The sequence below is a fragment of the Cavia porcellus genome, unplaced genomic scaffold, assembly GCF_034190915.1.
Source record: "Cavia porcellus strain 051 isolate PalLab524CR breed Dunkin Hartley unplaced genomic scaffold, mCavPor4.1 scaffold_29, whole genome shotgun sequence".
Classification (NCBI taxonomy): domain Eukaryota; kingdom Metazoa; phylum Chordata; class Mammalia; order Rodentia; family Caviidae; genus Cavia; species Cavia porcellus.
Window position 1 is genome coordinate 11,221,036 of NW_026947512.1, and position 19,704 is coordinate 11,240,739.

The 19,704-nt window shown below is 33.7% G+C and overlaps 1 protein-coding gene across 6 annotated transcripts in view; it reads right to left on the reverse strand.

The window, feature by feature from the left end:
* The window catches only part of Rabgap1l (RAB GTPase activating protein 1 like), a 718,519-nt gene that overhangs the window by 296,279 nt on the left and 402,536 nt on the right, over positions 1–19,704 (reverse strand). For all 6 annotated transcript variants that reach the window (XM_063240009.1, XM_063240010.1, XM_063240011.1 and 3 more), the window contains one exon: positions 8,869–8,982. In XM_063240009.1, coding sequence (XP_063096079.1) covers positions 8,869–8,982 — 114 coding nt within the window. The remainder of the gene's footprint in view (positions 1–8,868; positions 8,983–19,704) is intronic.

Sequence of the window (19,704 nt, forward strand, 5' to 3'; positions counted from 1 at the left end):
AAATAATTTTGAAGTCTTATAAACAGAGATTATATAACATTAACTCTTCAATACACACACACACACACATACACACCATACACAGAGGTGTGAAGCTTTCCAACTTTGATTTGCTAAAGAGTTTTTTAAAGGCTTTACCTGCCTGCTCAATCCTTTCTCTCCTGTATTTGTAAATAATCCTTCATTAAAGAGTTAATTCTATGTGTGTGTGTGGGGGGGTCTTTTTTTCTCTCCCTCTATTTTCTTTTTTGGTACCAGGAATCGAACTCAGGGCCTTGTGCTGCCCTGCTGAGCTATATGTGTATATGTGTACAGATACTTACTGTTCTAAGTAGTTAGAAATAGGTTGTCATTGACAATATTGAACAACTCTACAAAACTGGATCATGCAAAATGATTTACAGGGAGAAAATAAAATAAATTTCTTACTCAGAATAAAGATGTATCAGTATGCAAATACAGTACTTTCTCAGTTCTTCTGGGAATATGCCTAGAAATACAGTACTTTCTCCATCATATGTTGACAAATGGGTCAGTGCAAATTCTTCTCTCCTTTAAAAAATGTGAAACTATGAACCAATAACTTGTCTGCTGAAAAGTCTGAGAATGTTATGAAAAAAAAAACTAAGCACTTGTATTTCCTCACTGGATATGAATGACATCTTATAGAAGATAAAATTTTGGGAAATCTAGCCTGCAACAGTGCCAAAAATAATTAAGCCAAGGTTTCAGGCTCAGTCGAAGGCAAGGCTCTTCTATGATATCTTCTCAGGGTAGTCTCTAGTAAATATCTCAGGCTCCTGGAAGGACTTCACTCTCTAATCAAGTTATATAATAGTAAAAACTGGATCAAAGAATGTAGCTAGGAGATATAGCTTAGTGACAGAGTGTGTGGGTAATGTGTGAGGCACTGGACTCAATCTCAGCACTGAAGAAAAGGAGGCAAAGAAGGAAATCAACAAAGTGAAAGTTGAGTCTGGAAAAACTAGTAAAATTAATAAACTTTCAATTTAATGTGAATCAAATTAAAATCCTGAAAGTCTGTTTTTCCTCAAAAACTAATGAGCTGATTCTACAACATGAAAACAGAAAGGGCCAATGAAACAAAACAATTCTGCTTCAGAAAAAACTTAAAGGCCTAGTACTCCCAGATAATACAAGTTATTATCTTATTAGCATCTTATATAAAGCTACTATAATATTAGTTGGTACAAAGATGGAACATAATAGTTCACCAACAAATGTACACATACCAGAGCCTTATTTGTGACAAAGATCCTGCAGCATTACAGTGGGTAAAGTATGATTATTTAAAAACAGTGCTGGATCGAAAGGCAATCTATAACTGGGGAAAAAAACCTGACTTGTACATCACAAAAATCAACTATGGATTGATCATATTCCTCATGCAAAAGACTGGAATTTCTAGATTACACTGGACAATATTTTCATGACTTTGTGTTAGGCAAATATTTGTTAAAAAAGGTACAAAACCACTACCATACATGAAAAGATTAATAAATTAGGACTTTTAAGGTTAATTGCTCTAATTTACCAACAGATGTAATTAGGAGAGTGAAAAATCAAGCCGTAGAGAAAATTATTTGCAACATGTATATGCATTCTTTAAAATCAAGCCGTAGAGAAAATTATTTGCAACATGTATATGCATTCTATGTTCACATCCAGAACATAGAAATAAATTGTAAAAATGTGCACAAGAAAATAGCTGTCATGAAAAAAAGGATTCCTAATGGCCAATCAGTGTAGGAAAAGGTGCTCATTTTCACTGGTCATAAGGAAAATGCACAACAATGTGATACATATCCAATATTTAAAAGTTTGCCAAGTTTCAGTGGTATTTTAGAGTAACTAGGTCTCTTACACATATGCTAACTGAAATGTATATGATAAATTTTGAATATATGTTTGCCATGTCTACTGAAACTGAACATATGAACACTCTTTGACCAGCAAATTTTATTCCTAGCATACATAGCTAACAGAAACGCATATACAAATATGCCAAAACATTATTATTAATACAAGAGTATACATGGCTAAAAACTGAAAGAAACCTAAGTGCCTACTAAAACCAGAATAGATGCTTAAATTCCCTCAGTAGGGAAGACTGTGAAGTGATAAAAATAATAAATTACTGGTTATCAATTACCAGTTATCGGCAACAGAATGGAATCCACAGTCAATACAGATGAATCTTATAGTCAATGTAATAAAACTGACGATCATATTCTCACAGATTTTAAAAAGAAGATGTAACAAAGTCCATTGATACGGTATGAGTCTATTTTTTAAAGTTCAGAGACAGGGAATACAAATGTGTGATAACAGATACCAGAACGACAGTCACCTGCAGGAAGGTAATACCAGCAGGGGAAATAAATAAAACTTTGAGGGTACTAGTAAATTGTATATCATTATCCCAAACATTTTACACAGGAAGGTTCATGCAGTAAAGTTCACTGAGTCACGGATCTTGAGTACACACTTCATGAACTCTACTTCTTTTTTTTTTTTTTTTTTTTTTTTTTTTTTTGTCTTTTTCGTTTTTATTGGTACCGGGGACCGAACTCACGACTGCCTGTTTGCAAATGAACTCTACTTCTAGTATATGTGTTATATTTTATACTTGTAAAAAAGATTTTTCTTAGGGTTGGGGATTTAGCTTGCCTGGTAAGCATGAGGTCATGAGTTTGATCCCTGGCCGCAGAAAAAAGTGTTTAAAAAAGATTTTTTAATGATGACAGTGAGGTCTGTGACGATTTTAAGGAAACTATTTTTAATAAGGATGAGGGCTTTAACTCAAGGATTCTTCCTTCTTATAATTGGCCACAATAAAAGAAAAAGCATATCATATGATATCCAACTTCTACCTAATTAAAAGTCTTTAGCCTTACTAATATCTTTAAAGGCCCTAAACACTAAAGAGATTGTGGTGTCAATCCACCATAAGTAGTTCAAATAATCTTTTAGAAAGAAATAAAATCTATATGCAAACTGAAATTAAAATAACTTTTCAGAATTTTAGATATAAAAATTCTGAATAAAATCATCAAAAATAAATTGATTTTTTATGATGCTTCTAAGCATGTCTTTGGCTTATGTTCTAATAGCATATTAGTTATGCCAGGAAAAAAAGAACTAAAATATTTATCTTGCCTAAGTAACTTCAAGCACACTGGTGAAGATTATATCAGTACTCCTGATCACGTCATTATGGTTTTCTAATTACTCATATATATATAAGGAATACATACATTTCTTCTTTGCATTTTAGTATTTAACTTTACAACAAAATGCTGTATAGCCCTCTGAATTTCATTTAAGATGCTGTTACTGCTGCTAACATCCTCCTGAAGCAAACATACTGTCCCTCTAACTTGAGAAAAGCCACCATATCACAAAATGGGTAAGTACTCTAGAGTTAGCGTGGCCTTCCTTAATAACTAATGTCTTCTTTGTGTGATGAGTCAATGCTTGGTCTTCCTGAGGATTTGTTGGTCTAAGTACAGAGATATTTTTATTTTCAATGCATGTAACTGTCAAGACTATAAAACATAATGTGTAGAGAGTGCATAGCATAGCCTCTGGTATTAAAAAATTTCTTTTTCATTAAATATGTACAATCATAGCATCACTATAGAAAAGCTGCAGAATTTTAAGGTAAAATAGTTGAGTTCAAGGTAGCCTCTGCCATTCAGTAGCTATGTATTTCCGGCCAATAATTTCATTTCTCTAGATTTTATTTATAAAATGAGGTAAAGTCTTTCTGCCCCATGGAATAACAATGATGATCAAATAACATACATAAAAGTTTTTCTAACCATAGGGCTTCATTTCCTATTATCTTGTTTTGATGTCCTATATCACTTTCACTGATTTGTTTTGATTGTATATTCTATTTTATTTTGTTTGGTTTTATTCTCTTAAAAAATAGGGCTTCAAAAGTTTCCATTATTATTATTATTGTGATTATGTTGATTACTACTAGGAAATGTCTTCAAATTTTCTCTAAGATCTTAAAGAATTCCTCTTTTTTAAAGGAAGTTAATTTGCTTTGAGAATACGGTCCTTTAACATGTGCTCAATCCACTTAATAGACCGCTTATAAGAATCTGGTGTCATAGCAAAAAATGGTCCCAGGGGTTCAAAGGATTCCTCAATAACTCATGTTTGAATCACCTTAGAGGCTTTCAGTAATTCAAAATAAATTCACTAGGAAGAGAGGAAGAACAAAGAACATTTAACACCCTGCTTGAGTCTCTATGAGCTTCCTGAATCCCCCACAGCACTATTTCAAATTAAATCCTTTTGAGTCCATTTTGATTCAAAGACACCTATAACTGCACACTAAAGGGTTCTCATTCTGAAACTAACCACATTTGAAAGACATATAAGTAGGAGGGATCCCACTGGTTGCTCATAATCAGTCAAACAGGCTTATGTAAAGAATACTGGGCAATAATTTTTACAATGAATAAATTTGTTCATTCAAACTAGAGCTAATTTGGGTATTTCAAAGAGGAGAGCTGAATTAATGTCAAATAGCTAGAAAAATCTATTTAAAATTCTGTCAACACAGAAAAAATAATTCATTCTCAACATCACAAATACCCTTTATGTCTAGAAAACAAGATGAATTGTGTATGATTGTATCTCATTTGCATTTATCAAAATTGTGCAACAATTTCATCATTAGTATCAAAATAGTAACTAAAATCAGTTTTCATAATAAATTCAATCTTGTTTTGACAAAAGTATATGATAAAACAGAGGCTAATTATTTTTTGTCTTCCCACAAACCATTATTAACCCTTATGAACAGAGGTATTGATCTCTCTGTAATATATTCACTCTCTCATTAAATTCACAGCAGTAGCCTCTTTCAGAAGACAGTTACTCTCATCAGAGAATTAGAAAAAGCAATATGCACAAATTAAATTGCACAGCAGAAGTCACTTCAGTTTGTATTTTTGTGAATAATACTTTAGCTGATTACTCTGACCAACTGGACTTACGTCTCAGAAAGAGATGTGTATCTAAACATAAACTAACCACGAATGAACTCCATGTGATGTTATAGACAAACACAAGAGAAAGTCAGGCGAAGCCAGGTGTGTCTCTGGTGAAATAGGTAACAGGATTTAATTGCTAAATTTTAGGTTTATCTATTATATTTTTGAAGAAAAAGACTAAACAAAATCTAGAATCACAGCAAATAAGAACTAAAACAACTTTATTGAGAACTATCTTACTGGAACAATCATCCTGAGGAGGAAACCTACAATGTGACTTTTCTAATCTTATATACGCCTAGTAGAAGAATCAAATCCAAATGCAGATCTTCTGGTTCCCAGTCCTTTACAATGCATCAACATGTCTCCTAACGTAAGTGTAAATTTTTTGTAACATACATATAAATTAGAAAAGTGTTAACACACGAAGTATATTATGTACCTTCAAGGACTTTTCTTTTAAAATAAGATACTGGCATGACTAATAGACAATAAGGGAAGAAGGGATCAAATGTTTTCATTTTCAGGAAACTTTCATTTGCAGAAATCTATGAATTCTATCATTTTCCTTCCAGCTCAATTCTCCCCATATAAATTTATGACAACGGAAGATTTGGACCATTTCGATTTCCTCCTACTCTGAAACAGGTATTAAAAGGTGAAACTGGAATTGACAGGACTATTAAAACATGACAGAATATTTTTAAAGTCATCTTCTTATCTGACAGTTCAGATCATTTCTCATTTCATCAGAGTCACAGAAAACTTTCCAACTACAAAGTCAAACTGCCGTATCCTTGAAACTAAAGTTGATTTTTAAACTTATTAAAAAGGAAATTCTCCTAATAATTTGTGTTCAATTTAAAAGCATAACATATTGGATCTCTAGCATAGGCTGTGCTGATGAGAAATTGTCAAAAATAAATAAGACAATATATGTATTCTGAAAATGTCAAATTGTTGTATCATATTGAAGACACTGAATTTTTTTTAAAAAAATACTTGTAACTGTGTTGCTGATGGGAGATGAAACACATCATTAGATGAAACTTTTTAAGACCGAAAGCAAAATAATGTCTATTGTCATTGTTTCATTTTAATAGTAAACTAGAGGTTATGGTCAGTGTGGTAAGAGAATAAAAAGAATAAGAATTTGTAAAAAGAGTGAAAAATGTTCCTTATTTATAAATTATATAACAATGTAGCTGATGTAATAGTATGGTGTCTTTAATGCTGGGTATTGAGAAAGGAAACTAATATATTTCTGAATGTCAGGTATACTACTGGGTATTATTCTATGAATAAAAATGTTAGAATTTATATTACACTCAAGGGACTTATGGTTATACAAGGTTTTTAAGGATATAGATAAGCAAAAAATGAAAAAGAAACAACGGATCAAACTGGACCCAGAGTACAGAAAAGTGGACACGAGCTTGAGAAGAATTATTTAGTCCTAAATTACTTAAATATATGTGTGTATATATAATATATATATGCATTTTTGAATTATCATGATGCTTGAAAATTCACTAAATGCTAGGGGAAAAAAGACTCCTTGACATGAACACCAGGCTGCTAAAAAAAAAAAAAAAAAGAAAAGAAAAGAAAATTAGGAGGAGAAGGAGCCAGGCATAGTGGCATAAATCTGTAATACCAGCACTTAGGAGTTAAGGCAGAAGGTCTGCTTTGAGTTTGAGGCCACCCTCTAGACTACATAGTAAGTTTAAGGCCAGTCTGAACTACACAGCAATATCCTATCTCAAAAAACAAAAAGCAAACAAACAAAAAAGTGGAAAGAAACTAGGTCTACATGGCAGAAAATTTTGACTTCTCCAACATTTGGTGATATATACATTTCTGCTCACCTTCATTATCAATGATTGTTGTAAAATTACATAGATATGTACAATATTAAATGCCTTAACTATCATTTAATATTCTGCACATGATTGTTTTTCCACATATTCACAAAATCTAGTGCAAGTTAATATAACGATGATCTTAAGTTTTCAGTTTATAATAGTCTTCGCTCATAGAGTTTTAAAGCTAATCACATTGTACACTGATAATCTAAAGTGACTATGTGAGCTATATGAATGTACCAATGACTATTCTCTAGAACTAATGAACTCCAGATTGTATTATTATCTGTATCACCAAAGCAAAGACTACCAACTATTTAAAGGTGCCAATCATTTTACTTGTATCTTTGTGTATATAAATGTTTCAGCTATTTCCCTCTAAATATTATATAATGAAGCAAATACTATTTTTACTACAATGAAGCAAAAGATTGAATCACAGCCTGAAAGAACATGGAACCATCTGTTTTAGTCATATGAAGAAAGTTGTATCAATCCAGGAAAATGAGAGAAAAGTTACTGATTGGCTAAAAATATATTGTTAGGGAACAAATGTTCCATATGCCAAAAGCCAAATATCCTTCTAAAAACTTAAAACTATATAAATTTTTCTATCTTATATATACAAATCAGAAGCTGATTAGCTCATAAAATTTCAAAAGTAGTACAAAAAACATTAACAATTACTTTTACAAGCACATAATGAAAATTATATTATACATTTTTGAACTGTCCACTGGTTTTAGGTATTTTCTAAATTAGATGATGTATTATTTCAAGAAATTAGATTTTAAATTATTTATATATTTATAGCTTTAAATGATACATCTATATAAAAGTAGCTTTCCCTTTCAAAAAATCTGCGATGCTGGAAATAAAACATACAGCCTCATGCATGCTAGGCAAGTAATATCACTGAGATATACCCTCAGACTCTCCAAAATAGATTCTGACCAGTGTAAATTTATAATACTCCAAAAAATGTCAAAAATAAGACAGAAAGAAAAAAAGACAGAGGAATGAGAGGAGGGCAAACCCTCCAACATGCAAGAAGGATTTGAATGAAAGATGTGGCATTTGCAAAATTAACCAACTATACTTGCTTAGCATATGTGGGCGAGTACTTTTATGAGTCCTTTTCTAAAACAGTAAATACAAAATGAAATACTTTCGTGGTTATACTTCAGCCTATCTACTGGCCAATCTTTACTACTTGTTAAAGGACTAAATTTGATTACTTAAGTACTAATTCTTCATCTTACAAATTAGCCATGGTGTTTGCTTTTTTCTCAGTATCACCAGATTTTTGTGTAGTTCACTATCCATTAACAATCTCTCCTGCAATAACAAGTGAGAAAGATATGAGTATATCTACCATATTTCATTCTACATTTCTGCATCACCTTGAGAAATTAATAACTTGCTGGCTATCCTGTACTAATAGAGTCAGAATCTTTTGTATTTATATAGAACACATTTACTGAAAATCAGAAGGCAGTTATTTTTTCCAACTCTACTAATAATGAAGAAATATTTCAAAATGAGATATAAAAACTATACAGAGATCTATGATGTGACTTAAGAGCATATTAACAATTATCAGAGGACTTGCTATTCAAGCAGGCCCCACACTGATTCTCACACTTGCCTATTGTCAAAAAACTGAGACAAATGCCACATTACATTGTGAGAAGGACAGACTCAACTATGATCTCTCTGCATAGTCTGAGAGGACATTCTGTGTCTTTCTTGTTAGCAGGACAGCCAGACTGAGGCTGTACTTGGCCTTCTTTGGAACATGTAGGCAAAAAGTCATCTTTGAGGATCAGTATTGAGGAACTGACAATGCATGTGTAAACCAGAGAATACAGTACAGTGCAAATGAAATCTGAAGATAGAAAAATATCTAAAAATTTTTAACGTGAGTTTGTAAAATATGTCAGCAAAAGTGAGAGGAAGGGCTTTACCTTGCAAATCTTGTAGAGTGATTCCTGACCATCTCCTCCCGTGTCTTTGAAGTAATCATGTGCAGGAAATGTACGATGAATATCTCGTGTAATAACATTCTCCTGGGCCGAATCCTAAAAAGAAAAACAAAACACACAAACAAAAAAACCCCAAGGCTTTGTTATAAATGCAAAATTTCATTTTCATAATAAAAATAACATACACATGGTAAAGTTCAAGCAGCAACCACAAAGTATAAAAAACTTTTCCTTCTATTTTAGATTGACAATCCTATTCCTCAATGTTAAATGCTATCAACTATTTTTAAATGTCCATTCATCCATCAATTTATAATCATATGTATGTATAGTATGTACAGTTAAGTAGGGAGCAGAGAGGGAGGAAATGTGTATATATCCATTTCCATTTCCAAGCAAAACTATCCCTTCTTTTTATTTAACAAGATAAATTATCAAATATTCTTATCAAGTCATACAAATTATTTTATTCTTTTCAGGAGCAGATAATAAAAAGAATGACAAGTATCTAAATATAGAATAGTTTCATATTCTCCTATTAATGATTTTTCACATTTTAACATTATATAACAAACATAAGAAATGAAATATATGTATATGTGTTTAAGGATAGCCTCCTAGAAGTTGAACTGCTAGGTGAAAGATCACATACATTTTTAGTTTTGATAAAGATATTCTTCTTCCAGAGTTATAACAAAATATACTCCAAAAACAGTATGTTCCACATTCACTCAGTATCACACCTTTTTTAGCACATATTATCAAATTTTTAAATACTTGAGAATCTGATAACTGAAAACTCAGGTCAAAGTCATTTAAATGTAAAAATATTATCTACCTCTCTGCTTCATGCTAGGTTAACTACTCAACTAATTCACTCAAAAAACAATATACTATATTAAGATGACACATTCTTTAGTACATATGCTGCTAAAGTGAGCATGACATATCCTTTAAATATAAATCCAGAGTATTCCTTTTTTGACAGGTTCAGGAACTAAACCTCAAAATTGAATAAATTCTAAGCATTATTAGAATAATTACTCACTTGATCTCATTTTATTTCTGGAAATATTTGGCATATCTGTACTTAAATGTTAAGAAACAGGATGGGATTACTCTGAGCAACCTTGATGATGAAAATACTTTGTACATTTCAAAGCAGCATCAAAGACCACTAATTACAAATTAAAGATATTGTTTTGTCTTACTTCCATAAAGATTCAAACAATTTCAGTCTCAAGAAAGAAAAATGTTTTAAAGTACGAGTTACTGTGTGAACGCTATTTCCCTTTCGCTCTACAACTAAGAAGTTTACAAGAAATGGGGAGTTATTAGTTTTTGGTTAAGCAAGCACTCTCTTGCTGCCATTTTCATTTTGGTTGCTATTTCATGCTGATCTTACCATCTTTCTCAGGAAAAAAAAAAAGCAAACTGAAAAGTTCCAAATTTGCTAGCCAACACAGAACATATGACAAATCAGTCTAGAGGAAATTCTGATGCCTTATTGGAATGTAATGCTAAAACTGAATAAACATTGGAACAAATTAAACTATCTTGTGTGCATGTACCAATTCTCCATGAGTGTAATATTCTATACTGCAAACATGTACCAATAAAAATGAAGATGAACAATAAAAGATCACCTTAACTTAAGGACACACACACACATATATATTTGTCATGGTAATATAATTCCAAATGATAGAGAAAATTTTAGATGGGGCACCTGAATAAGGCACACACAATATGGGGCTGGCGTTTATCTCAGAGGCAGCACACATGTTTAGCATATGAGATGCCCTGAGGCCAATACTCAGCACTAAAGAAAAAAAGATAAATTATGAAAAGTTTGTTTTATCTGGTCTGGAATCTAAATATGAAAATCTCATAACCGGGTACAACATGTTTTTACTGCCCAGGTGTTTCCCAATAGAAAGGTGGGCTTTTTTGTTTGTTTGCTTTTTCCTACAGTAAAAGTGTCTACTTATAAACTACTTGAAAAGATGGCCAATAAAATTTTACTATTGTCATTGATAAACTATTTCAGGAGCAAACATGTACCCAATAGTCCACAGGATAACTCCTTTGCAATTTGTAGGACTTTAGAAAGGATAAATCACTGAAGCACATTCCCTACAAACTGCTTACCTCTGAGGCATCATGTTGTACCTAAATGGTACTGATGCTCTGATTCAGAGAAAGGGAAATTGCTAAAAAAAATTTCCAAAATGTAAATTTACACAGTAATAGCCAGTTCTCTATGCATATCTGATCTTCCTTATTTAAGAAATAAAGGGCAAAATTAAAGGAAAATAAAATTACCAACTTTTCCTGGCTTTTCACTTCCTAGGACTAGTTTTTTTTAAAGTTCCTCTAAGATAAGGCCTCAAACGGCCTACTCTTGCTGATTACCTATCTATATAATTTTTAAATGACTATATTATATATATTTAAAGAGTATATTCTGCTGAAGGTTTAGTGTGTTCCCGAAGGGTTCATGCATTGGAGGGTTTGTCCTCAGTGTGGTGAGGCTGAGAGTTGGTGAAACCCTTAAAGTGGTAGGACTGGTATATGATAGTGATGCACTGGGGAGGGGTACTGTCCTCTGAAGAAATTAATGTCACAGTTGCTGGCTGCTGGCTTCAATCTTGACAAGACTGTTGTTACAAAGCAGCAATACTGGCTCTCTCTCTCTCTCTCTCTCTCTCTCTCTCAGGCTCCCTCTTCCTCTTCCTCTCTCTCCCTCCCTCTGACTCTCTCTCTCTCTCTCTCCTTTTTTTTCTTGCACATATTCTCGCTAATATGATGTTACCCAGTATGAGCCTGCACCAGAGCTAAGTAGAACTGTAAAGTCAACAAACGTCTTTTCTTTATGAATCACCCAGCTTCAGGCATTCTGTTATAGCAACAGACTAAGAAGTAGTCTGGTAGTTCAATCCTTGGATATACTATATACAATGATCAGATCACAATAGCTGGTATATCCTTTATCTCAGACATTAATCATTTCTTTGTGCTAGGAAATCCTCAAAATTTTCTCTACCAGCTATTTTGAATATGTAATTAACTGCTGTCAGCCATAGTTATCCTACTGTTCTATAGAACATCAGAAGTTACAGTATGTCATGGACTTACAAACAAGTTACCTTTTGAGAGAATGTTTAAAAGTCATATTCATTCATAAGTCTGACATAGTGAGTCTTATATCCCTTTGACACAAATACACAAAATAAAGCATAAAAAAATCCAAATGCACACAAAAGCACAGTAAATAAACTACTTTTACAGCTACCTTAAAATGGGTGGCACTATACTGTACAACTGTCGATAAACTAGCTTTACTTTTACAGTTACCATAAAATGATAAGCTGGATACACGAGATACTTTCATACTTTGTTCTCATGTACAAATGTTCCTAATGTGAGGTCCAATGGTATCTGAAAGTTTGTGACTGGAAAGCTCTGTAGGTCAGGGACTTAACGTATTCCTCTTACAGACTTGCACTCCTGTACCCACCAACATCCCCTCACCCTCACGCTCAACTCACCCAGCTTCTGGTAACCACTGTTCTACTATTACTTTGAGATCAACTTTATAGCTTTTACATATAAGTGAGAACATGCAGTATTTGTGCTGTTGTAGTTGGCATATTTCACTTAACATGATGTTCTCCAAGCTCATCCCTGTTATGACATGAGGACACCATATTATCTTTATCCACTGATTTGCTGAAGGATGTTAGGTTGCTACTGCTGATATTGCTACAATTAAACTAGGAGTGCAAATATCTGTCAACATATTGATTTTCTCCCTTTTAAAAATGTACTTAGTAGAGTAATGTAGGAATCACATTATAGATCTGTTTCTAGTTTTTTCTTTTTTGAATCTCCATATTGTTTTCAGTAATGGCTACACTTACTTGCATTCCCATCAGTAGTGTATGAGTGCTTACTTTCTCGGGTTTAAGTTTAAATGTTTTCTACATATGTATTTCTAAAGTTTTCTTCTCATAGTTTCCCTAAACTGGCTAACAGAATAACTTCTGGAATGTTAAGATTAAGTATGCTATTTTGCTACAATGCTCGCTAATCAATCTCATATCAGAGAAGGTCAAGAGGTAGACTCTTCTTTTTTTTTTATTTTTTTTCATTTTTACTGGTACCGGAGATAGACTCTTCTAAGCCAGAAATAGGAATGAAATTAGGTACTAGCCTACTAAAAACCAAAAGAAAATAATCATGTTTTCAGAGTGAAAACTAGCATTAACTTACCTCTCAATTAGCTGTAAGAGCTGAGACTAGAAGTGTATACTTAATCCACACCCAACTCCACATTCACTCACCTACTTATTCAACAAATACTTAAATAAATGACTCAGCAAAATGAACTCACTGAAAGGAAGACAAAGCAAATTTTTCTCAATATTAATTTCTCTATTATTAAGACTTATTTTGATAAGAGTGGTCAATTTTTATAAGAAATAAAATGAACTCAGAGGAAGGACAAAGAGAGGCTAAACAACTTACCATTTAAATATCTAAATTAAGGCTACAATTGATCTGTCTCTAATCCTGCCAATTCTCTTCACCACGAGAAAAGGGAAGTCATTACTTCACAGACATCTACTTCTCCAATATCCACACTCACAATCTGATCCATAATCTCCTTCCCAGTAGGTATAACTCCCATTTTACTTGTCAGAGTCCAACAGGGTGCTAAACAAACTCATTGATTCTGTTTCTGCTTTCCTCATTTAATACATCATAGGATCTTGGACAAATTACTTATCTTGCTGTACTTTAGCTTCTTCATATGCTAAATAAAATGATAATACTGAATATACTATTTTACTTAGGATAAAATAATCTATGTAAAATGTTTAGCACATTGCTTAGTATAAATTGAATATTCATTATTTACCTGTTTGATATTTTTTGTGAATATGCATCCCAGACATTTTTCTGTATTTAAACATTATGACTATGAAGCCAATTCTTCTAGGATTTAAAGTACATTGATACATTAATACATACACACCTGTTCCTACTTTCCTATATATAAGATATCCTAAATTATCTTTTATTTCTATTAATTCTCTCGTAGATTCTGGAAGAACATGGCGGATAGATAGCAGCAGCCTCTGAGGCTCTTGGAGAAACACACTTGAAATCTAGGAATGATGCCGGACAGGAAGTCCCAGGCAAGGGGGGATATTCTTTGCTGACCCAGGAATGAACTAAATTAAGAGAAACCATCTGGAAACGCAATCCTGGTGAGACAGCAGGCACAGAGAAGGTCTCAGCACGGAAGCTGGACCCGCGCCACTGGAAACTGAGATTTGAATTACCTGCAGCCGCTGTTGGGTCCCGGTCAGCACGGCAGGGAGAGAGGCGCGAAAGCTCGGAGAGTGGGAAGCATTGAAAGCAGTTGGGAGCAGGACTGGCCGGGTGCCCTGCATCTACCTGCAGTGAGTAAGCAAATTGGTACCCTTAGGCTTCAGAGGAGGGCATACGTGGACCTGGCAGACTCCCCGAACAAGCAGCTGCAGTGACTTCTGTCACATATCCCCCTCTCAAGTCGGATTGGTGGGGAGTGCCTGGCCTGTGAGACGCTGCTGGTTTAGACCCAATAGGTTAGCCCAACTCAGGTCCCATCGCCTGAAGGTGCAGCCTAGAGGTGAAGTCTTCGGTAGATTGACTTGAGGGGCGGGTCCAGCAGAGGCTGCCCAGGTCTGTGTCTCCCTAATACACTGCAGTGGGTGGGAACACCTAGCCGGCGGATTCAAACAGACTGTGGCCAACAGGGAAGGAAGCTGGGCCTCCTATAGACTCTTAAATATAAGGAACAAAGAATATGGGAAGAGTGAGCAACAAGAAAGGGTCCTCGGCCCCCAATCCTGAGAAACAGGCAATAGCAGACACAGCACCAATAGATATAAAGCGCTATCTCCAGAGCCTCATAGACAAGTTCAGGAATGAAGTTATTAATGACCTGAAGCAAGACATAAGCAGAATAGTTAGAGAAATGCTAAGCACCGCCCAAGAAAAAACAGATGGTGGAATGGAAGAACAGAAAAAAAGGGGAGAATTGTTTGATGGAGAAGATAGAGAAAACATAGAATACATGAAGCAGGTTCAAAGATATTACCAAAAGACTAAAAACTCTATCGAAAACTGGCATAACAGCTTGAAAGAAACTAAGGACAGATTATCTGAACCAGAGGCCAGATTTGTAATATGGGAGCATGAAATGAAAAACTACTTAAAAATAACAACAACAAAAAAAACCCAGCAACAATATAAAAACTAGAAGATGAAAAGAAGATCTATAACTTAAGAATTAAGAACATAAGAGAAGTGGGGACACAAACAAATGGACTACAAAAGCTATTCACAGAAATAATCCAAGAGAATTTCCCTAATTTGGCAAATGGTAAAGAAACTCAGATATATGAGGCATACAGGACTCCAGCTACCTACAACCCAAACAGAGCTACACCCAGGCATATAATAATCAAAATTCTAGAAATCCAATATAAGAACAGAATATTAAAAGCCATCAGAGACAAGAAACAGATCACTTACAAGGGAACACCCATCAGAATTACAGCAGACTTCTCGGCACAAACCATCAAATCATGAAGAGCGTGGGGGGAAATAATTCAAGCTTTGAAAGATAATAACCTCCAGCCAAGATTGATATATCCTGCACAACTGTCCCTAGAAATTGATGGAAAAACAAGGTGCTTCCAGGATAAAGAGGAACTAGGGGAATTTGCAACCACTAATTCAACTCTACAGAGAATACTGTAGGATAGTCTAAAAAAAGAAAATATCAAGATTCCAGAAATAGGGGCAGAGAGGCCACAATGAATGGAGCAGAAAACAAAATGAAGAATGGCAAACTGACAACAAACGACAGAAAAAGAGCTCAACAGAAATGAGGCAGAGAAGATCGGAAGGTAGGAATAGCAATTTTGGAGAAAACAAGACATCATAATAGCTAGTGCTGATTTAGTATCATCTTGTTTTGAAGTCCTATCAAGGGTGTATTCTTCAGTCTCCATTGGTCTTAAAAGGTGGTATCTTATTGGATTTTATTATATATGATAATATAAGCAAAAACTTTTATAGACAAGGAGTTTATATAGAAACCATTGTTCATTTTCTGTCAATTTTTCTAAATACCCTGTAATAATGTCATTCTCTTGAATGGTTTTATAGTGTCTGGATATGTTTGGTGCTACAGTATAAGAAGTTATACTCAAAGATTGCAAGAAAAGAGATACTGTGGTAACTATTTTTATGTCAGGATATCTTGTGGTGAAACACTGTTTTGCTTAAATGGTTATGATTTGACCTGCGCTATTCTGTTGTTATGCCCTCTTTTATCTCAATCCCCCCCCCCTTTTTTTAATTATTTACTTTTTTCTTTTTATTTTTTTAATTAAGGGAAAAATAAATTAAAAATAGCAGGATACATTATAGTAACCTACTTTGATTCCCATTAACTTGATTTGAAATCCTGTATTGCCCTCACCATCTTGTTTTGACTGATTTTCCTCTGTTCGGTTTTGCTTGATAGTACCAAGATCGAAGACAATAAGAATCATTATGATGACCATTCTGATTGACAATTATTTTCTTTTACAATCCTGTAATGTCTCCAATGCTTTGGTTTTATTCTTACCTGTTCAGTTCAATTTTATTATAACTGCCAATTCTTCTTAAAATAGCAAGAGGCAGTATGGTAACCACTGTTGATCACCTTATATTTTGTTTTTACATTATCTATTATGTCCATCCTTATGATTTGACTGACTCTGTTCTGATATGTCACATTTGGTTTTGCTCTCTTCAAAAAAAGTAGTGAGAACTGTGGGAGTAATAAAACCCAAAATGAATAATTGTCATGCTACAAAAAAAAAGAAGAGAAAGTGTTCTAAAGGTTATAACTGCATATATGTTTAAGTGTGTAAGATAGATAACCATATTACTGAGTGTTTTTTTGGATCATTGAACAAAACTGTTTGCACTCTCACTGTTTGAAAGTCCACTTTATGTACTTCAATTTTGTAACTTGAACAACTATTTCTAAGATGAGAATATGTAATCTATTAACTAGTGATTTCTTACTGTTTATTTTTTAAATTTTATATTACTTGTACCCTTTTTCTGTTTTTTTTCCTTTTTCTCCTTAAATAAAAAAAAAGAAAGAACAATTCTCTCGTAAACACAAAGGTGAACAATTATTTAAGAAAGGTACTATGTTTATCAATTGGTAACCACTCAGGCTCCAATTCTACATATAACCCATGTGACAAAGAAAGATGCACACACATATACTCAGAAAAATGATGTGCATGAGGGGTAAGATGGAAGTAAATGAGCTGAAGCAGTTACCTCTTCCACTACACTTTAGATTTTATCTTTAAGGCATCAGAGAAGGGTTGAAGATTCTCATGATAAAGAAAAGGATAAATGCCTCCTTTCTGGACCATAACCACTGAACGTGAGTTGAAGGCACAATTCCTGAGTCTTTGTCTTGCCTTGGCCAGGCTGGTATACACAAAGACTGACTGGGAAACACAAAGTAATAAAATGTTTGTAATAAACTGAAAAGTTAAATTTTACCCTCATATTCCTGAAATTATCACCACACAGAACCTATCTTTCACATAATCTCGTAATTTCAAAGATTCTCTTTACTTGCCAAAGCATAAAGTCATATGACTGACCATATCTTCAAAACAATTTCTAGAGGGGATAAAATCTATGCTCCAACAAAGAATATAATTCATTTTGTTGAAGAGCATTTGAAAATTAACTCTAAGAGGTTTGGTAATGAGCTTGATTAACTTTTGATAATTTTTAAGCGGGTTCATTTGAAGCCTGCCCTCAAGAGCTGTTCTTCCACTGTGACTTACATAACCTTGACATTCTTGCAGTTCCATTAATTCCTACCAGAAAAGAATCATCACTTGTTTGCTGTGGAAAAATAAATGAATGCAACACTCAAGTGTCATTAAGTATTAGAAAGACAGATTTGGGAGACAGAATATTATATTTTATGAAACAATTCTGGACTGTTAAGACCAAGGAAATTATTTTAGTGAGGATGAATATTTTTACATGTGACTTTAGCAAGAATAAAAAAGCACTACCATGACAAATAAATATTTTGTTTCTACTTTGATTTGCCATATGTTTAAACCATGTTATCAGATTTTTTATTTATCCACATTATCAAACCCAAAGTATAAGCTACATTTTCATTTTGCATGTACCATAAAACCATCCTACTTTAGGAGAAAAAAATTATTCAGCTTTATAAGTACTATACCAGGCTGTTAGCATCACTAAAAATGCCAAGGTAAACTATTCATGGCCAGTCAGTCAGCAAATAAATGATTTAGAGCTTAAAAACTCTGACCTTAGAGTGTGCTCCTCATTTTTACTCTACAGGGGTTCCCCTTTAGTTCTATGTTGGATGACAAAACATCACAAACTAGCCAGCTTACATGTCCCTGAAAACAGATGGGTTTGCAGTAGTGGGTTTCATTTATTTGCCTTGATGTCTGAGAAAAGCCCAGAGAGCCAGAGATGAAAGAAGAAAATATTAAACTGTATTCCAGATTCAAATGTGCTACTAAAATTACGAACTAGAAACAGCAACAACAACAAAAATGTTGGGTCACTGCCAGTCATTATTTCTTGAATATGGAAAGTGTTAATATATAAATAACCCTCAATTAAATCATATTGTGAGCGAGCTGCTTCCAGGCACTCTGTACACATGCCAAACGCCTCAGAACCAAAGCCTAACATAAAGGTCAAAAATATAAGCCATATTCTACTTTCAAGTGAAAAGAAAGCTCTGGAGAAAAGTGGTAACAGCAAAACCTAAAGGCAAGAGATCCATGGAGAGAACTATAATTATATAGTGGTCAGTATTCATGACAGATGCCTTGCTGCTGGAGGAAATGCCCACGTGAGAGTGGAAGAACATGAACAGAATTCTTTGGAACTAGAAGACTTGAAGGCCCATGAAGTTTGGAGACAGCCCAGATTTCCCAGAAATCCAACAGACTCTAGGCCCGAGTTCAAGATGACCATGAAAAACATTTGGGGTTACTTTCAGACTCCAGGTACACCTAGCATATACATCTATGCTGTTTAGATACACACTGATTCTCAGCGCTACTCACTGTTTAGTGTCACAAAACAAAGGCTCAAATACGGCACATGACAACCTTGGAACTTGTATCAACAGGCAATAAACTTCTGATAGAATGAAGAACAATATCTGAACTCCATGCTGCTATTTTCTAAAGTTAGATATAATTGTAAATTTGCATTATTTCTTAAATTGTCAAGTTGGGATTTTTATCAAGATAGCCTTTTTGTTTTGAAATATATAAATATTTAAAGAATAGCTCAATATTTATTACCTACTGTGTAAAAAAATATTTTTCTACATTCCAAAATATTTCAATGAATATTCCTAATAAACCCAGTTTGATATATCTGTATTCATTTTAACCCAGTCAATTTGTAATCAGATTAATCCTGACTTTGTGCAAACCAGTAGTTATTTCTACAGTGTGAATAATTGTTAATAGTTTAGAGAGCAATCTACCTCTTTTTTGATCACATTAAAGTCGACTTTGAAATTCTTCAAGTTAGCTATATCTTCTTAACCTAAATGAAAAATCTGAATTCTATTTACCAGAAATATCCAGAACACATAAACCCATAGAGACAGAAAAATCTGTGTCTTCTAAAGAGGATGGTAATAAGGAACAGGGAATGACT